This window comes from Centruroides vittatus, unplaced genomic scaffold (assembly GCF_030686945.1).
Source record: "Centruroides vittatus isolate TY-2023 unplaced genomic scaffold, ASM3068694v2 contig_976, whole genome shotgun sequence".
In the NCBI taxonomy this organism is placed as follows: domain Eukaryota; kingdom Metazoa; phylum Arthropoda; class Arachnida; order Scorpiones; family Buthidae; genus Centruroides; species Centruroides vittatus.
The window spans coordinates 941,684-962,945 of record NW_027122649.1 but is presented as its reverse complement, the minus strand read 5'-3'; the positions used below and the strand labels follow the sequence as shown (position 1 = coordinate 962,945).

The window sequence follows — 21,262 nt, the reverse complement described above, 5'->3', positions numbered from 1 at the left end:
AGAATTGAGAGAATTACTTTTGTAAGAAATATAAAGCATTATATTATAATATAATAGTAAATACTGTATTAATATGTAAAATTTTTATAAATTGTTATAAGAAGTTTAAAATATTTAAGCAAAATTATTTAAATAATCATATAATTTAGTATTATTGAAGTAATAAATAATGAAGAATTATAACTTGAAAGTTCTTTTCAATGAAATAATATACTGTGAGAGTATATAAAGTATGAATGAGTTGACATGGAGAACTTTAGTGATTTCTTCGATGGGACAAATTGATAACAAGCATGCTTGATAGAGTAGATGCTTAGAACGGGGAATCCATTTATCCCAGTAGGGACTAGACAAAGGCAACTATCCAACCTAAATTAATAAGATAACCCTTTAATTTCCTTGGAACATACAATACATCCAGGGAAACACACAGGAATGTACAGAGCCTGACAATCCAATCTGCCGAATAGCTTTAACACACAATCCTCCCGACAATAATATGCTACAGAATTCCCATAACGCGCAGACATAAAACGTACCGACAGTGAGTTTAAAGTGTACCTCTTCTTTCACTTCTTATCGGACAGGAAACAATTCAAAAACAAAATCTTCCTGCTGACCTGGTTGCACAGTCTTTACTTTCTGGCTTCCCGACTATTTTTTTTTCACACTTTCACACACCACACTCTTCCCTACTCCTCCTTCGTCCTCTCCCTATTTCTGTTCTAACTTCTCCTCGAGACACACCCTCCAATAAATCTCCCACCCTTGGTTACACACCCAGATTTACACAACTCCTCACCACCGAATTGGACCTACCATGTAGTGAAGGGGGGCAGGAAAAGACGTAAGGCACATATGACCTCGCAAAAAAAATATATATATGTAAATATTAGTGTTTACGGCTATAGTGGAGTTGCCTGAAGTCAGGGACCGGCCTGTTTCTGAGATCATAACGGGGATTCACCCTATTCTGAGGATAAGCTGCATTGCTCTACTTGCTTTTCTTCTCCACAGCATGATTACTTTGGCCCCTGGGGTACACCCCTGGGGCCAAACTGAGGGATACACCCCTGGGGTACCTGTGACCTTTTTAAGAACAAGATGTCAGCTTCCTCGGGCTCCTCCTCCACAATAACTGGGATAGGGCGGTTCGGCACCCTGGCTTTAGCCTCCTTTCCATTTTGAGAAATAGGGCCTTATTCTATCAATGTGCATGATAGCCCTGGAGAGGGTCTCACAAGCTTCAATTTCCACATTTACAGGCCCCATGACTCTAGATATCCTGAAAGGACCAGAGTACTTGGGTGCAAATTTTTTTCCCTTTCTTACAGTAGACTTCAGCCACACTCTTTGGCCCACCACAAATAAACGTGTCTTCCTATTATGGTTCCATAATGCCCTACTCCTCTTATTTCTCAACTGGCTCAGGTACAAAGCTGTTTCCCAGATCACATGAACTTGCTGCATCAGACAGGCCCTGTGATCCTGGACCGTGTCACCATTGGCCGCTTTATGAATGATGACAGCATCAGGAAATCTCGGGGTCAAGGCTGTACAATAAGAAGGAAGGTGTTTCATTAGTCGACTCATGAGGAGATGTGTTGTAGAAAACAGGGCAGGCGGAAGATATCCCAATTCTATTTGCTCCTGTTCAAAATCTTTGCTAAAATTGATATGAGTGACTTGTTCATTCTTTCACACATACCATTGGAGCAGAAGCGATAAGAAATGGTTAGATTGTGCTTTAATTTCATGAGTCCCAGCACATCATTTACCAGTTATGATGTGAAATTAGTCCCCTGTTAGATATTATCTTTTCTGGACACCTGTACCTACATATCACTTTCTCAAACAGTTAGGATATGAGAGAGTGAGCTGTTTGATTTGCTAAAGGTACTGCCTCAGGAAAACAAGTAAACAAGTCAATGATAACGAGAATGTAATGGTTTCTCTTGAATGAGGTAGGTAACAGGCCAATAAAGTCGACCGAAATGATCTAGTATGGGTACTGGGGTTTTTCGTGTTCGCAGTACATGGCCTTCCCTTGATGCAGGTTATATAACGTTGGCATTCCTCACACTTTTGAATGAAATCCTTGACCAGCTTATGCATGTTATGGAAATAGTAGTAACGAGCAATATTTCTCATAGTTTTACCTAACCCCTCTATTTCCAGCATACGCAGATACGTGAAAATGCCTAATTACTTCCTTTATGGCTTCTTCCCCGACACAAAGACTCAGATTACTATGATCATGATCGTCACCCTCCTGCCAAAACAGGTCTCCATTCAAGATTTTGTAGCCACAGGTCTCCATTGATAGATGGACATGGTTTGGGCTTTGCCCCATTAAATGACTCTTAATGACTTTGATATAATTCTCATGGTCTTGGGAGGCAATGATCTTCGTGACTAACGCCGGGACTTCACTCTTGTGGCAGATGTGGGTTGTTATGCTGTTGACTACGACGTTACTGTTACATCCCCGGGAAAGTAGGTCAGACACCCGGGTTTTCACTCCCCTTTATGTGTATGACTTCTGTGTCATAGTCGGATATTTGCATGGTCCATCTCATCAGTGTTTTATGATTCTTAAACTCCCAGAGGTAAGACAGAGGCTTGTGGTCGGAGTATATAGTAACAGGCCTACCCAATAATATGAATCTAAAATGGCAAAGGGCCAACATGATTGCATAACACTCCTTTTCAACCATTGAGAAGTTTATCTCTGCTTCCCTAAACTTCCGGCAGAAATATCCTATTGGGGCCAAATATCCATTATTGGGCTGTTGGAGGACTGCTCCTTCAGCGAGGTCAGATGCATCAAAGTGAATAAAGAAGGGTTTTCCAAAGTCAGGGTATCTAAGTACAGGCGGCTGGGAAAGGAGCTTCTTAAAATTCTTAATAACGTCTTTGCATTTAGAAGACCAATTAAATTTTACACCCTTCTCCAACAATATGGTCAGGGGGTTTGCAATGGTAGAAAAATTGGGGATGAAGCATCTATAAAACCTGACCATTCCTAGGAAGCTACAAATGCCGGAGACATCCTGGAGGGGATGGAAGATCTAAAATGGCCTTGATATTTCCAGGATCCGGCTGAATCCCGTTCGATTAACAATATGACCAAGGTATCTTCGTCGACTATGATCTTACATTTTCTGGGGTTCAATTTTAATTCCATTCCTTCTATCAATTTCAACACCTCCCTCAACAAGCTGATATGCTCTTTCATAGTCTTAGTGAACAGAACAACGTCATCCTGGAAAACAAAGCATTTCACACCTGTATACTTTGCCAATACTTTATTCATAACATACTGGAAGAAGCGGCTGCTATTTTTGCCTCCCTGCGGCACGCGGCACAACTGGAACTTCCCCCAGGGGGGGTCGATAAGGCAAAAACCTTCCTAGTCGATTTTTCTAGCGGAATCTGATAGTATCTGGACTTTAGGTCTAAAACCAAAAAAAATTTATTTCTGTGGAGTTGTGACAATATGTCGTCCACTCTATTCAGGGAGAATTCCTGGGGTTTGGTGATATCATTGATCCTTCTCAGGTTCAGAGTCATCCTTAGTTTACCGGATTCCTTCCGCACTAAGTGCACAGGGGAATTCCACTCAGACAAACTTTCTTTTAAGAGAATTGATAACAAGCATGCTTGATAGAGCATACGCTTAGAAGGGGGAATCCATTTATCCCAGTAGGGACTAGACAAAGGCAACTATCCAACCTAAATTAATAAGATAACCCCTTTAATTTTCCTTGGAACATACAGTACACCTAGGGAAACACACAGGACCGTATGGAGCCCGACAATTCAATCTACCGAATAGCTTTAACACACAATCCTCCTGATGATAATATGCTACAAATTCCCATAACGCGCAGACATAAAACATACTGACAATGAGTTTAAAGTGTACCTCTTCTTTCACTTCTTATCGGACAGGAAACAGTTCGAAAACAAAATCTTCCTGCTGACCTGGTTGCACAGTCTTTACTTTCCGGCTTCCCGACTATTTTTTTTTTCACACTTTCACACACTACACTCTTCCCTATTCCTTCTTCGTCCTCTCCCTATTTCTGTTCTAACTTCTCCTCGAGACAACACCCTCCAATAAATCTCCCACCCTTGGTTACACACCCAGATTTACACAACTCCTCTCCACTGAGTCAGACCCATCACGTGGCAAAGGGGGCAGGAAAAGATGCAAGACACAATACTGTACAATAATTTAGTAGTACTGTACATACAGGTATCATAGTAATGAGCATAAAAAATAAGTTTGTGCATAAACCTAAAAACTTATACACATCCATATAAAAATATTCTTCAGAAAGAAAAAGTTTTTGCTTTTGTTATATTTTACTTGTTTATTTATTTATTTTTAAGTTTTGGTAAGGAGGGGGTAAATGCCATCTTATATATCTGCTTGCTTATATTATCTGCTTATATATATCTACTTGTTGAAAATCAAAAGATGGTATTCTTGATATATAATATTTTACATGTTTTTGTGTTTTCCATTTATATTTACTTAAGTTATACTTTAACATGTTTAAATTTAATTGTATAAAAATATTTTTATATTTGAGTTGAGTATAAAAGTATAGTCTCTGGAAATATTAATAGTTTTCATTTGACCTTTATAATTGCTAATAAAAATGTAGGAATTTTGAGAATTTGATATTCAATATTTTACATATATAATGTATCAGTGATAAATATCTGTTTCTATAACTTTCTTTTCAAATATATAGAATATATTATTTCTTTTAATTATTTTGCCTTCTGTGAATTGAGATTTTCCTACTGGAGATTTTTTTATTGTTATGTTTCATTTTAATTCAAGTTTCTCATTTTAATTTTTCAAAATCTCAATTGCAAAACTCTGATTTTCCAATAATAAGATATTTGAATAAACTTGGGCTATAAAGAAAAAACTGAGAAGAGATAATAAGAGCATAATGGAGATCAATAAATGGCATGAAATGTAGAAAATGTAAATTAACATTTTTCAATTTTATGTAGCATAAAATATCTATTAACACGTAAAAACACGTAAACAGATAATGAAAATCTTCTTTACTTGCCATGTCCAATCACCAGGAACAAACTATTCTCCACAGCAGAGACGATCTTTCTTTAGAGGCTATGCCTCTGCCAAATTATGTAAAACAGTCTAAAATGTCCACAGGTGACAATCCCTTCACAATTAAAAATATAAGATTTCTTTGTAAAGGACATGGTGAGTAAAGAAGATTTTTATTATCTGTTTACGTGTTTTTACGTGTTAATACTGTATTTCCGCCAGCCCTATTTTACAAATAACATTGCACTTTTAATTAGATATTTTATGTTATTTTATCATTTGTTCATTCAAATAAATTTTTAACATTTATAAGTACTTTCATCTTTTAACAATAAAGACTTTTAATTACTAGACAAACATTTACAATATGAAACTGAAAACAAGAATTCAAACTTTAAAAAAGTCACTTAACATATATAGATTGAAGAAATATACAGACATTAACACTATTTGCAACATTTTGTTTATTTCATAAGAAGGATCATTAATGAATTAGGATATAATATTTTCGTTATTTTGTAATATTCCATCATAAATAGATTTTTTTTTATTAATCTCTACTATAATTCTTGCATCTTATTATAAAATATATAGTATTCATTTAATGTTGTTTGTGAAAACTTTGTAATTTGAATGCTTTTTGTTTTTAAGCTTTTAAATTTCTTTATTGAAGTTTGCCATTGGTTATATCTATATTAAAAATTTGTCCTTATGTACTGTATTGAGATTTCACAGACCTCAGAAGTGCTATTTTCTTGCAAGTGTTCATATTATTAGCAAGTATTCTCTATAATAGAAGACAAGGGACTGTGATTAATTTTATAATTATTGGACTAGATATGTTAGTATATTTTCGAATTATAGAATAATTTACAGATTTACATTTTTACTTTTTATGTGTAATGCTAAACTAAGAAACAAAATATATTTAAAAACTAATGAAATTTGACCCCCATACAACTAGCTAGTAGCTGCTAAGTTTTGATGTTATCAAATTCTTCATTAAGAACTTCAGTAATGCTGAATAAATATATACTTAATGCATTTATAGCATTTTATATATATTATTTATAGCATTTATAATCTAATTGTAGTAAATTAAAAAAATTTTATACTGGAAGGATTTACTGGACAAAAATTAGAGTGCATTTAAGTTTAATTCATTTTGCTGATATTGTGAGATAGGATGACTACTCTGGCAGTCATTCTGAGTGGAGTTTTTGATGCGTCTGCTTCCTATGATCATCCAGTTTTCTCACTGTGTTGAGGTTGCTTCTCAGAAGCGGGCGATGTTGACTATCGGAGGCTCCGCTGTCGGGAATATGTTGAGGTGTATCGGTGGTTGTAGCTTTGTTTTATCTGGTGAGGCATACTGTTGGTGGTATATCTTCTCCCTGGATAGACTGGTTTGGTGTATGTTAGCAAGGACCCTCTGGATATAGGGCTCTTGATATTGATGCCAGTGGTAGTATTTCAAGCTTTCTGCTGTTTGGAATAAGGTGTAGAGGGGGCTAAAGCATCCTTGCACCATTTGGTTAGTGGCATGACTCATAGCTTGATTTGGAGTCTGGTGATATAAGGTATGTACCGTACATCTGTTTCTGTGTAGAGTGCTCTTAGGGGTGTAGTCCTAGGAACCCTCCAGTGCCGTGCGTAGTGCTGCGTGTATGTAGGGCCTTCTCTTTTTTGAGAATGTTCGGTGGGGCGCCCCCTAGCAGTGGTGCCCCGAAATCTGCCATTGGGCTGAGTACAGTGTGGAAAAGTAGGTCCATTGTCCAGGCTCCATTTCTTTGTGTAGCAAAGTATTTCAGGAATGATCCTGCACAAACGAGTTTGGCATTGAGAAAAGTTTCATATGCCGTCCACGTTAGGGTCAGGGTAAAGTGGATCCCGAGTATTTGAAGGGATGTTTTTTGTGGGATTTGCCTTGTGAGGAGAGACAGTGTCACAGGAGGGCGGTGGTGCCTCGGAAAGAAGTCCAGGACTGCGCTCTTGGAGGCTGAGAATGTGAGGCTCCATGCTGATGCCCAGTGTTCTAAATGGTGCAACGTCCTCTGAGCCTGGGCTTTTGCTTGGGAGTGCTGAGTGCTGGATACGATCAGATATAAATCATCTGCATAGAGAATGCTTGTTACCCAGTTGGGAGGGCATCCCAAGATTGTGCATATAACATGTAAATAGGAAGGGGGCCAGAACGCTGCCCTGTGGTTCTGTCCTGACGTTCTGTCCTCTCCACGCACACCCCTTGCCAGGATGTGCGTGGAGAGGACAGAATGTCCCACCACCGGACTTGAAACGTGCGATTCAGAAGCCACCGTAGTGTTCGTCCCCTTAGGCTGATCGACGCTAGTTTTTCTAAGAGGTCTTCCTGGTGCACTGAGTCATAGGTGCTCTCCAGGTCCAGCACTATCAGGTATGTTTAGTGTCTCCTCGCCATCGCAACAGCGAGGTGGTGGTGTATGGTTATCAGAGCCTCTTCCACTCCTCTGTGTGGGAGGAAGCCGAAGTGATTTGGGTGAAATATTTTCTTGGTTTCCAGCTGAGTGTGTATGCGTTTTAGCAGGAGCCTCTCAAATAACTTGGCCATGTGCGATGTCAGCAATATTGGCTGATAGGATGAGCAGTCTGTTGCTCGTCGATTCGGTTTAGCTATTGGGATTACATTCACTGTTGTCCAGGCCTTTGGACTCTGTCCTGTTTGCCAGATCTTGTTTAGGCATTCTAATAGTAATTCTGGCAGTACCTCCTGCCAGAATTAGGCATTCTGGCAGGAGGTACTGCAGTGCTTGGGCCCTGATCCCGTCTGGTCCTGGTGTTGTGGTGTGAATGTGGCCGAGGGTCTGGGTCAGTTTGCTAGGCCTGAAAGGGTGGTCCGTTGTCCAGGTTGTGTGGCTCGGTTCGAGGAGTAGTGTGAAGATCTCTGTTTGGCGAGGTCACCCGAAGAAGTCTGCCAATGCCTCCACCTGGGTGCTCGGGTCTGTTTGGGTCGTTGGAGTGTGAATAATCAGATGGGAATCTGTTGGGCTGTCTGGGATCTGCAGGCGCTGAAAGGTTCTATAAATGGCGGTGGTGCTTCGCCCACCTTATGGACAGTCCACCAATCCCGCAGGGAGTGGTGGACTGTCTGTCAGAGGAGGGTGCCCAGATTTTTGTATGTTGCCCACCACTGAGTTGATGCTAGTTGTCGGGCCTTTCGAAAGGCCCTCCATTTCTTCGCCTGTAGGTATTGGCAGTGTGGGGTCCACCATGGCGGGAAGGATGCTGGGCCTTCCTGGCGAGTAGTGGTGTTCTGTTGTGCTGCCTTTTAGATCTGTTGGATGAATTCCATGTATGTCTGAGGCTTTGTGAGCTCTGTGGTCCAGTTTTAGCTGAAGTGAGTAGTGTATTGACTCCATGCCGTTGTGTACCGTTGTCTTGGCAGAATCGGAGGATTTGGAGTTCCCGGTAGTATTATTTCTAGATGTATCGGTGCGTGGTTGCTAGTCAACGTGTCGACCTCAGGGGCCCATGTCACCTACCCCAGCAGTTCTGGAGTGCAAAAGGTGAGGTCAATTGCCGATGCCCCATTTGGGCAGAAGTGAGTTGGGGCACCCATGCTCTCGATGATCTGTCCATTGAGCACCAATTTACAGGATAAAAGAACGAAGAACCAAGAACCTCTCGTCCTTGAAATGCACAGTTTTATAAGTTTTTCTCTTAAAGCCACCTTTTATTGGTCCTTGTCCTTACTTGTCACCATTCGAAACTGATCGGAGGGCACGGGAGAGGTCAGTTTTGCGACTAAATATGACTCCTCTCTAATCAGATTTCTCTTGACTTTAGTCTTTTCTATTGTTTAAATAATTTACAAAAAAAACTTCCATTGTTTAATTGAGACATTTAATTCCTCCTATTTGTGTCTGAAAAGGTGATCTTTAATTTCTCGAATGATCACACATTTGGACCTCCCAGTCGACCCCCGTTCGGGTCCTCACATTATTGTTTACCAACATTATCTAAATTAAGAAATTTGGGAATTTTTCAAACTATTTATTGATAGTTTAACAAAATGATATTTTTAATTTAAGTGAAAAATATAATTTAAAATATATAAATAATTGTTGATTGAAATGAAGCTTTCTATTAAACTTTTTAGATTATTTTATCTTTGAGAATTATTTAAGGAATAAATTGTTTTGTTAGAGAAAAAATTATAGTTAAATACAACTATTAAATGTTTTTGAGTGAAAAGACCTACTTCAAAGTAATTTCCCTTTTGAATAATTGAAAAATTTTAATTTCTCTTGAGTATTTGAATAATTTTCTAATATTCTAAAATTTAGAAACATGCTATTTAAATTTTCTATTATTGATGGTTAAATTTGATTTATTGTTTTTAAATTACTCTGAAGATTACATCTGAAAAAATTTAGTAACTGTGCTTGCTCTTTTTTTCTGTAAGAAAGCAACTTATTATTTTTGTTTTTTCTGAAATTGGAAAATTTATTGCTTCCTGAGAATAACAATAACAACATGTATATATGAGAAAACATTTTTATCAATTGAGAAATTATTTAATATATCAGTTTGTCAAAACATAATAGTTTTGGCATTTTTAAAGGATTATTATGTGTTTCTTTTAAAATCAAGCATGATACATTTCTTTTTTAGGATATTTTGATGCTAGATTAAAAATAAAAAAAGTTATTACTTTCTTTAAAATCAGTTAATGCAGGCCTCTGAGTCGCTCACTTTTCTCACTTTTTTGGTCATTTTCACGTGCCTAATTAAGATGTGGGACAAATCAAAAATAGTTTTAAAAAGCCAAACGATCTGCCGAATTATCGGACTGTCGGAATAGAATTTTCTGGAAGAAAATACGCGGCCCTGAGCGGGACTCAAAATTGCAACTGCCGCTTAGTGTTGTTAGGTTACAGGAAACAAAAATTTATTTCACGTATGTAAAAAAAATCCTTTATGCACTTAAAAAATTCCTCTCATTACAAATTCAGAATCCAGGGTTGAGTGAAGCTCGTGCCATATTTTCATTCTTCACCAAAATCTACCTCTTCCGAATTGCATTTCCTTCTACGGAGTTTAAAAATAAGTATTCTAAGCATCCCTGCGTTTTGGCTGTTTTGTAAGAAAATCACTAAATCCTTTTGCAGGGGAAAACACACTACGCGGAGGGATTAACCTCTCAAGCTGACAACACTGCTGCCGCTTTTAAATTCAAAATATCTAATTATTAAAATTAACACGAGATAGTAGCGTAACCTCCTATCACTAGACAAATTATTTTGTTTCTGACCATTTAGTTATCCTTGTTACAGCCCAATAATTTGGCAGATTATTTGGTTTTAATTAACAATCGGGTTATGGAGTTGTCGTTTACAAAAATATTTTTTTTACTTGATTTATCTTTAAATAATTTCATTAAAATAACTTTAACTCAAGTTTATGATTTCATAGCACATTGTTAACGTTAAATCACATCTATATCTTCCTAAATGTATGTTTTTAAATTAACTACAAGTATAATTATTCCATATAGTAAGTATTATTTTCATAAAACGTGTGATTACTTTACTTGTGAAATATCAATTTTTAAATCTTTTCTCTTATGCTGATTATAATTGTGCATTAATTGAGAGACTAAAAAAGTAAACGAAAATGTAAATTTATATTTACATATAAAATTTACCAAATAAAAATATTCGAAGTGTTGTAAAAAGTACAACACATGATTGCTTGTGAGAAAAATCTTCACACGCTTCCCTCCCAACGTTGCAACGATGTTGGTTTTTATTCATCTGCAGGAAAAAGTTTCTTGTTGTTTATGAAATCATTAATAAAATATCATTTTACTTATATTATTTGGAATATATTTATTTCAGATTTATTATTTTATTTTGAAATCAATATTTACACATCCCGAAGCATTAAAAAATAAACAGTTTCTGATAATGATAAATATCCCAGTATAGCCAAATTAGTGAAATCAGCATTGAAAATCCCGTTTCCATGACAGAGAGGGTCAATTTTACGCCGGGCACTTTCTCCTAATAGAGCATCAATGTTGGGAAGAATGCTTAATTCACTTTTGATTGTTAAGGAGGGACTAAACATGTATGACCAAAGCCCACACCTTGTATCCATTACAAAGGACGACTGAAATTAGCTCCCTCAGTGCATAGAAATTATCAAGAACAATTGGAAAATGAAAAGAAGTTTAAAAGAATAAGAGAAACGGAAAAAAGCACAAAAATTTTGAAGAACAACAAAAGAAAGCTGTTCGTAACATGAAGATTACGGAACTGCAGCTGAGTTTAAACCAGAAAAATGTAGAAGAAAATGAAATACATGCGACAGGCCAAGTTTTGTTAGAAGCAGCAAACAAAAAACTGGAGAAGGCTATTAACAGCAAGAACACGAACGAAGTACGAGCAGCACGTGTGATGCTTGTTAGTGTTAAGTGTTCAAAAGCAAGAGGAAGCGAAAAAGAAGGAAGCTGAAAACATCCAGAATAATCTTAATAAAAGAACGTCATCTTTCACAACTGATTATTTACAGAAGCCAAAGACTTTTCAAGTATTCATGGTTTACTGGAAATACAGTAGCCACTCATTATCGGGAGACAGAAAAAAAAAAAAAAAAAAACGCGATATAACCGAGTAATAAAAATTCTGGGCTTTTACTAAACAGATTATACAAGAATGGAATCTCTATTCTTTCATCAGCAAGTGTTTCTGATACAAAATAAGCTTAGTTTTTCAATCCCGAATTTCATTTGTGGTTATATCGAATTAATTGACGTTTACGTAAACATAGATACCATGAACGCCCATTTAGCATTATTGTTTCTTTAACAAGGACATTGAAAGACAAATACTGTCGATATAAAAACAAAATATCAATTGCGATTTTATTATACAGTACTATATAAATCGCTTATTAGAAATTCGTGTAGTTTATATTTTTCAATAAAAATTATAAATGCTGTAATTGAAAATTTAAAAAAATAAATATTGAATATACAATAGAACATCAAAACTTATAGAATTTTTACTCTGTAATTTTATAAGTAGCAAAATAAAGTTATTACTGTATAAAAATTTTAGAAATTTTGGTTCAGAATTACCTTACACATTATGCCGTGAATTCGAAATTTCACACTATGTGAATTGACGCAATACCGTTAATTCACATAAAAGTGTGAAATTTCGAATTCACAAAAACTTGTAAATGAGGAGACAGTACTTAAAACTAATAAATAGACAACTTTTATATCAAAAGGAAATGAAAAAGGAAAATGATAATCGATCTATCCACCTGTTCTGCATATTTAGCTCTTGACGAATTTATTGTTTCACCTTCAGAGGTAGTTTCAAGGAAAATAGTAGAAATAAAATACCGTATTTCGTTGCAAATAGAAATTCAGTGGCAATTAGTAATTTAAGATTTATTGACTCAAATGCTTTTAAAATTTGGGGGACCAAAAAAAGCGATATAACGACTGGCTACTGTATTACAGTATATACAGAAATTTTTAAAATGTGTTTAACCATAACAGAATAAAAAGAAAATAGCAATTTTTACTGCTATTTTGCTGAGTTTTCCTTGTGTGTTTTCTCTTTGTTTTGTCACTATTGCACTCACTTTTTATTCACTTTTTCTGTATTTCAACTCACTTTTTCAGAGGGGGAAATAGCACTCCCAGGCCTGTTAATGAAATTTATAGGTATCACATACATTGTTTATATCTGATATTATTCTTAAAATATTAAATGCTAGGCCTATCATTTATTCCAAATCATGGAAATAGATATTATTCATAAATATTACTCCATTAATTTTAACATAGCTTTTCTTAATATAATAAAGTTATATGCATTGTTTTAAATTTTGGATTTTTTAAAGTTAATTTTTTATCGTTTATAGAATTGAAAGGATTAAAAATTTAGTCTAAATGTCAATATAAAGTGGTTAATTAATTATTGACTATAAATATTTCAATTGCCTTGTAAAATACTATAGTCTATTTGTTTTTGAAAACTACAGTGAGCTACTAATGTAGGAAATCTTATTAAATATTTTTTCTTTAGATCTAATTTATATTTTAAAGCATATTTAAAATCTATGAAAATGAATTTCTGATGATTCTGTTGAATACAATGCAGTATTTTAATCTTGATGATGATCTGTGCTAAAAATCCTAGAGTTAACAATATATATATATATATTTATAATAATTTAAAAGTGTCTTAAATTATAAAGTAAATGTTTTAAATGTATAAACTATAGAATTGGGATTGTTGTTGATTATTTACTTGAGTTATGGAACTAATTTTTCTGTGCAATTTTGTTTTTGCAACCAATTCCATGATATCAATTTTTAACATTCTGAAAACGAAATTTTCTTGTAGGAGTTCAATCTATTTTTACTTATATAAAACGATGAAGTTAGTTCTGAAAAATTTAGCCATAATAGGCAAACTTTAATTACACATATATAACCATATCTACTGAAATGATTTTGACAGGTTTTGGAAAGGAAATAATATAAAATTAATTTAAATTAAATTATATTTTGTCATCTTTTTAATATATATTTATCAAGTAATAGAATACTCATTTAAATTATAAATTTATATCAAATTTTTGTATGATTTAATGTTTAGTTTTGATTTTTTTTTTTTAGTTTGGGAATTGAATGTGATGTATATATGAGAAGTTTGATTGGGTTTCTAAGAATGCATATTTATCATCATATCTTCTGATGATTATCTACTATGGTGTTTTAAATAAAAAACTGAAACATTATTATATTATTTTGTTAACTTAAATGTATTATTTAATTTCATTGAATTAATACTGAAATCTTTGATGAATATATATAACTTCTTACATATTCAACAATATATAATTTCAATGTTCAGTTAAATATTTATAATTAACTTTTTATATAATTATTCTCAAAATTAAACTTTAAATAAGCCATAAAATATATTTTCTACATAGATTATATGAATATTTGAAAATGCCTTGAATTTTTTGTGTTTTATGCATTATAATTATAATGACTAGTACAGTATATTTGGCTCATAAATATAACTGGTAAGTATTATTTAGAAAAGTTATTGTTAATTGATGTGTATTTTTCACTAATGTTTCCTAAATGTTTTTATGGAAGATCAATAATGGGAAAGTTGCATGAGAATTTTTTTACTCATAACTTTCTAATTGTTATTGTTTAAAATTAAGAAATTTGTTTTTATCTAGTAATATGTGTTGTTTATTGAATAATGTGAATTTTTAAATATACTATCTCAAGATAATGTGGAAATAATTAATAAGGTAATTTTTTTAAAAAAAGTTGTCCTGTAATAAATATAATCTCTATTTATGGCAAAATTGTAAATAAAATATTATTATTGAGCAAATAATTTTGTTTGTAATAAAATTAAATAAATACCCATTATATTTTAACATTTAAATATTAAAAAGTTTATTATTTATTTTTTATTATTTAGATATTTTATTTTATACAATAAAAATTCAATTATAAGCAGATTACTTACAAATGCATGATATAAAAATAATAAATTTTTTTAATCAGTAATAATTTTATTTTTGATTAAATTTCACTTTTAAATGAACTATTTGAAATATTAACATTTTCTGAAATTTTTATTTTGTTAAGAATACATAATTAATATTGCAAAATTGGAATTCTTTGATAAGGTTGAATAATTTTTAAAAATACAATATACATTTATAATAATTTACAAAATTATAAATTACACTTGTATATTAGTACAAAAATGTAATGTTTCAATAACTAAATTTTTATACTTAAGAACAATGTTATAAATATTATGTTATATAATATATTAATAATAAATTTAAAATATTTTCTATCTATCTACATATCTTGAGATGAATGAAAAAATAAGCATGTGTGTTTATCTGTGCATTCACTGAGTCCCTCCACCAATTTTGATACAGTATACAAAGTACTGTGTGGTAATTTACAAATTTATAAGATAAACATGGTGTCCTAATAACACTTATTATTTTTAATAATTTTCTTAATAAAATTTTGAGAAACTTTATATAAATAAATATTAAAACTTTTTTTTTGTATTTATTTTTATTTAAAGTACATAATAAATTTTGAGTAAATAATTTTGTTCAAAAAACGTTTTTTATTTTTTTATTTTGCATATTAAAACTTTTTGGTGCCAGGGCTCCTCAAATCTGATTAAAAAATTTCACAGTCCCTTGAATTTATATTTATAGTTACTTTATATGAATATAACATTATATATAATAAAGTATTTTATTAAATAGTAACAGCTTATAATTAACATAGTAAATGAGTATATTCACATACATTTTTTTACACTAGCAAAATGTTTATCACATTAATTTAGGAACAACTTGAAAATTGAAATGACCAATAGAGATACTTTGTAATGGCAAATGAAAGTAAAAATCTATTGTTTTTGGTGTTTCTTAAATTTTTTAATACCAAGGAAAATGAATGCTTTTAATTCATAAGAAATAAACTTTTGTTTTCTTAATTTTTTTTTTAAATTAAATGTCTTAAAACAAAAAAATTGAAAATTGTGTTAAAAATATTTAAATGTTTTGTGGTCTCAAACTGAAGTGTCATAGCTTCCAGGGAGCCATTCCTTCTAATTTGAGAAATGCTGACATAATAGATAAATAACCAATGGTTAAACAATTAATTACTGTTGATAATTTAAAATTAAACAGGAAATGTTTTAGTAAATTCTTTTGAACTTTGTCAAATTCTTAGTAATATTTTGTTCAAATTCTATTGTATAATGTTTTAAATTCTTAATAATATTTTGTTGTTATAGCTTTTATTTTCTTTTTTTGATGATTTTCATTTTAATTGCAAAATAGAAATAATATTACTGTATCTTGTTCTTTAATTAAACAAAATACCAGATCTAACAAAGTCATGTTTTTTTTTTCTTGTATGAGATGATTCAAATTTTAGTCTCAAAACCAAAGATTTTATAATCTTTATTAAAAGTTTAGTATATAAAGTGTTATCAAAGATTCAATACATAGCATTTTTCTGATTTTAATTAAAAAATATATTATAAATCTTAAAACGTGATATGTTGCGTAAAGAATATTATAAAATAATTTGGAAAATAATTACAAAATTCAACTGCAATTTAACGCATGCCGTTATAATTATTTACTTATTTCTGAAATTAAACTGTATATTATATACCTTTTTAAAAGTTTTTTCTCTATTTTGCATTTATATTCTTGTTAATAATCATTGAGAAATATAGGAATATCCTGATTAGTGCAGTTAATGAATTCCAGAAAATTATTGAATTAATCAAATTGCACTAATCAGAATTTTTTTAATAGGAAAAATGATGATTTGTGACTTGAAATATAAGTAGGATTGATTTAATTAAAGATCATAAAATCTATAAAAACAAGAGGATGAGAACAATTTTTATGATTTTGTAACTAATTTCTAAATGTTTTTATTAGGGAAAAAATTATCCACTGTTGTTTAGATCACTTATCTTCATGAAACTTCTGATAGCACTGAATTTGGTTTTCTAATGCTATTTTGTGTAAATTCTGCATTTTGTAGTTGAATTGTTAATCAAAATTATGCCAGAAGTATACCTTTTAAAAATATACCTAAAAAATGTCTAAATTGTGCTGCATAAAAAAGGTAATAGGTGTTGAGGAATGAGTGGCTGGATTATGTGTCTCTAGCCATTTTTATAATTCTCAGTTTAAATTTACTATATTGCTGCCAGCAATGTGTTGTACTATATTCTTTTAATTTCCATTTTTTAAATTGTTAAATATATACTTAGGTGCAGTATGAATTTCTCTGCACTTTTAGAAAAGCTACCAAATATTTTAGTAAAATAAATTTATATGTTAAAAACACATCTAAAATGGCATTGTTTAACTTTTTATTATGAACTCTCTGTACATTTATGCTAGTTTTTGTTAAAATTTATTTTTAAACTATAGTTATAAATTCTCTTACACATATTAGGCTGATAGTGACTGCATTGTAGTGAATCATTCTGCATTGATTGAATTATCTAGCATATATTATAAACTGTATTAAAGTGAACTGTGCACTAAATGAACAAGTACTAAGTGATTTATTCCTGTATTATATCTTGACATACTTAATAGTTACATTATCTGTTTAACAAGAAACTTAATGAAAGCATGCCAAAAAATGACAATGAATAAATTTAACTTAAATTGTTAATCTTATAAAGTAATAAGATATATTGAATATGGTCATCTTTCTGAACAATAAATAATATAACATTAAAATTAGGAATCCTTTCAAAATTGATAGATACAATCTAGTATAAGAAAGAACCATCTAAAAATCCAGCAGATATTTTTTGAACAAATGTTTGACTTCAAAAATAGTGCTAATTTAAGTCTAAACTATTTTATATTTCCTTTTGTAATTTTATTTCAAATGGAACTTGAGGTTTGATATGTTTATTATTTTCTCTTGATGATAAATAATAATTTTGAAAATATTTAATACTTGAAGTACTTGTGTAAATTTTCTAGTAGGCCTGTTATCAACAATAAAAATGAAATTTCAGTAAAAATTGAAGGAAGAAAATTTTTAATTGTATTTGTAGCTACTGCTAATGATATAAACTTGTCATTTTCTGTGTAAATGACAAATGCATTTTCAGAATTAATTTAGACATGATAAGACCTAAATCAAAATCTGCAGTGGTCTCAAATACACACCAATAAAACATTAATTATCAGTTATTTAGCCAAACATATTAATGATATAAACAAAAAAGTCAATTCTTTATGTATACAGAAATAAAGTGTAACATATGAATTACACTAATATTGATTTCTTCTGGAATGATATAGAATAGAATGGAAAGTACAAACTTTTATTAGTCATCTGTTGATGATTGTAAAATTGGCAAATATTGAACATATTTGAAAGAAATCAAATTCTATATTTACACATGAAATGTTAATTTGGAATTAAATTAATATAACAACAAATTGTCATTCAGTAGTTTTATCAAGAAAAACAGTTAGGATTTAACTTTCTACCTCAACATAATATTTTTTAATGAGAAACTTTTGCATGTTAGTCAAATACATTATCATTTACGTCATTTGAACATTTTAGATTTTACTGTTTAACAAATTTATATTAGTTTAAAATAAACATATCTTTATTGCTGTTATTTATTTTATGAAATTAATCAATTATTAATTTTATGAGTAAATGATTATACACTTATGTATAACATATTAACAGGTTATTAATTAACAACAAAGACAATTTTATTACAGGTTGAACTAGGCAACTACTTGAAATCATAAATATGAAACTCTCTACGGAACTATTATTTTTTATTTTATAATAATAAAAATCTTTTTTCCTTACATACAACTTTCAGTAAGAATTACTAACTGTAAAATTGTTTCTCTTCAACAAGATCATTAACATTTTTAGTTTACAAATATTTATTCTAACAAATAACAATTTCATATGAAATTATATATGAAAAAACTGTTTATTAATATAGAAGTTTTTTATTGAAACAAACATAATCATTTGTGGAATAGGAAGAAAACTAAAAATTTGCCATGTACCATGTGAAAATTTTACTCATACAGTACATATGGTACTATTTGATAGTTTTGATACAATTTAATTGCATTAATGCAATTAGTTCTTTATTTTTATATATAAGTAGATTTTTGTCTTTAATATTACTTTATATCATTTTTGTATTTTGAATTATTTACATGTTTCTATTTACTATTATATCTTATAATAATATTTAACATTACAAAAGTTTGTATCCAAATTTTCTTTTGAGTTTTTCATTCTAAATTCAATTTTTTTTTTAAATTTTAATTTATTAGATATTCAACAGATAACATAATACATATCAGTTTCAAGAAATCTTCTAATTGTTAATAAATTTATTAATGTAACTCTGAATAAAATTATTCAGTATAATAAGTAGCAATCTGGCAGATATAAATTTCAATGAGTTTCCTATTTTAATTTACCAGTAATCCAAATTTTCTTCTATGAGAAATGCGTTATTTAACATAAAATTTCAATTTTCTCAGAATGAGACTTCAGGAATGTATATACCAGTAATATCCCACACAGTTACCATTGTAATATTATCATATATCCTCATTTTATTTTAAAATACATTTAAAAATTTTTTAACTAGCTATTAAAGGAATTTGCAATCTAGATTTTATTAATGTATTCATTAAATAGCTCTATATATTAAATGAATAAATAAATTTATCTAATTTTTAAACTTGCAGAATGACATTATCTTTCAGAATATTTTAAAAAATATTCAGCTCTTAAATCTTAAATTTTCATTCCTTAAATAAATGAAATAAAAATTAAACAAATATGCTAACCACTGTAAATTGATATCAGATCAGTTAAAATTAAATTATGCATTTTAAAAAACTAAAAATTTTAAAACAATTAAATGTGAAATAATTTCCTTAACTTAAGAAAAATATTAATTTATTAAATTAAATACTAGTCATTAATTTGACAACTTATTTTAATTAACGAATTGATTCACGTAAATAAAGCACAGTTAAGGTTATATTTTAATATTAAAGATGCTAACTGAATAGCTTTGAAAATGTTTTGAAAGAAATTAGAATTTTCAAAGGTTTTGACTGGAAAGGAATTAGATATGTTGATTTGTTTTGAGTAGAAAAATTCTGTAATAGATTAATAGCTTTTGTAATGGATATATTGTTAACAATTGAATTTAGATGATGATTTATTTTACATCATAGTAACAGTTTGAACATTGTTATACAAAAAATAAAGTTAAACTTATTCAGAAGGTACTTATATAGTGATGGATCATTATTTTTGTTTTATTTTCAGTATATTTTGATATCAATTATTTTCTTTGCATTATCAAATTTTAGCATAAATGATTATTCAAAAACTTAAATTTTCAAAAATAATTGTTTTAATTTTATATTTATTTTTTATAATTGCTTTAGTGATTAAATTACATAATTAATTGTTATTGAATTAATTGAATCATATAAGTTATATAAGATTGGATTATTGTATAATTTCCACTTTTTAATTATTTTATTTTAAAATGTTGCCAAAAATGATTACTTTATATTTTATTTTTATTTTTCATTCTAATAAAATGTTTTAAAAAAATTTGGGACACCCTGTTTGTAAATTTGGCATTGTAAACAAAATATCTCAATCAGCACATTCTGATTATCTTCAAGGCAAAATGATCAAATAATATATGAAAGAGATATTTTCTTATCTATAGGTGCGGGGACTCAAGCTGTAAATGGTGCTATTCCTAACCTGCCTTCCCCTACGATGCCGAATTTCACCATGCCCCAAGCCAATGGTCAGACTGGTGAAGTATATGCCAATGGAATGCCTCATTATCCACGTAAGTAAGATGGATATGTAAAATTTTGGTCAAATAAAATAATGGTTCTGTTTCATATGGAAAATGGTAAGTCAGTTGAATAAACATGGATGTAATTTCTGTAAGTAAACATAAAAGTAATAAAAAAGAAACATAATAATATAGGATTATGATAGACTGAGACTAAGTATTGCTTATTTTGTAAAATTTCTCCTACAGATATTTCAGATGTTACAAAGTGGATAGATCAAAACTGTTTTATCTTATAAATTTAAAATTATGATTTTTAAATTTAATTTGATTACACATCCAAAATCATTTTAAATGGGAAATTGATCGTTGGTTAAAATCTATCGGCAAGAATTTCATGAAATTTATGTAATTGGGTGAGTATATAAAAAAGTGAGTATTTTAATTTGCAGGTTTTTGATAAATGAAATAAATTTTCTGGTAAATATGTTTTTAATAATTGATGATGGGTTTCAAATTTTAGATAAATGAAATTACAAATATTAAAACATTGTCATTTCATAATTATAAATTTTATTGGAAAATAAAATGATGATAATAGAATACCATAACAAATTTAATTTCATATCAACAATTTTTACACACACAATTAATCCAAAATATACAATAAATTTCTACAGATGAGTTACTGAATATGATAACTTGACCCTTCTTT

At 30.4% G+C, this 21,262-nt stretch overlaps 1 protein-coding gene across 8 annotated transcripts in view; it reads left to right on the top strand.

Annotated features, from left to right (window-relative positions):
- LOC136985744 (CUGBP Elav-like family member 4) overlaps positions 1-21,262 on the top strand; it is a 424,677-nt gene that overhangs the window by 336,489 nt on the left and 66,926 nt on the right. For all 8 annotated transcript variants that reach the window (XR_010882380.1, XR_010882378.1, XR_010882383.1 and 5 more), the window contains one exon: positions 20,470-20,598. Coding sequence is in view for 2 of the 8 variants with exons in the window: in XM_067283092.1 (XP_067139193.1) it covers positions 20,470-20,598 (129 nt within the window). In the remaining 6 variants the exon portion in view is untranslated. The remainder of the gene's footprint in view (positions 1-20,469; positions 20,599-21,262) is intronic.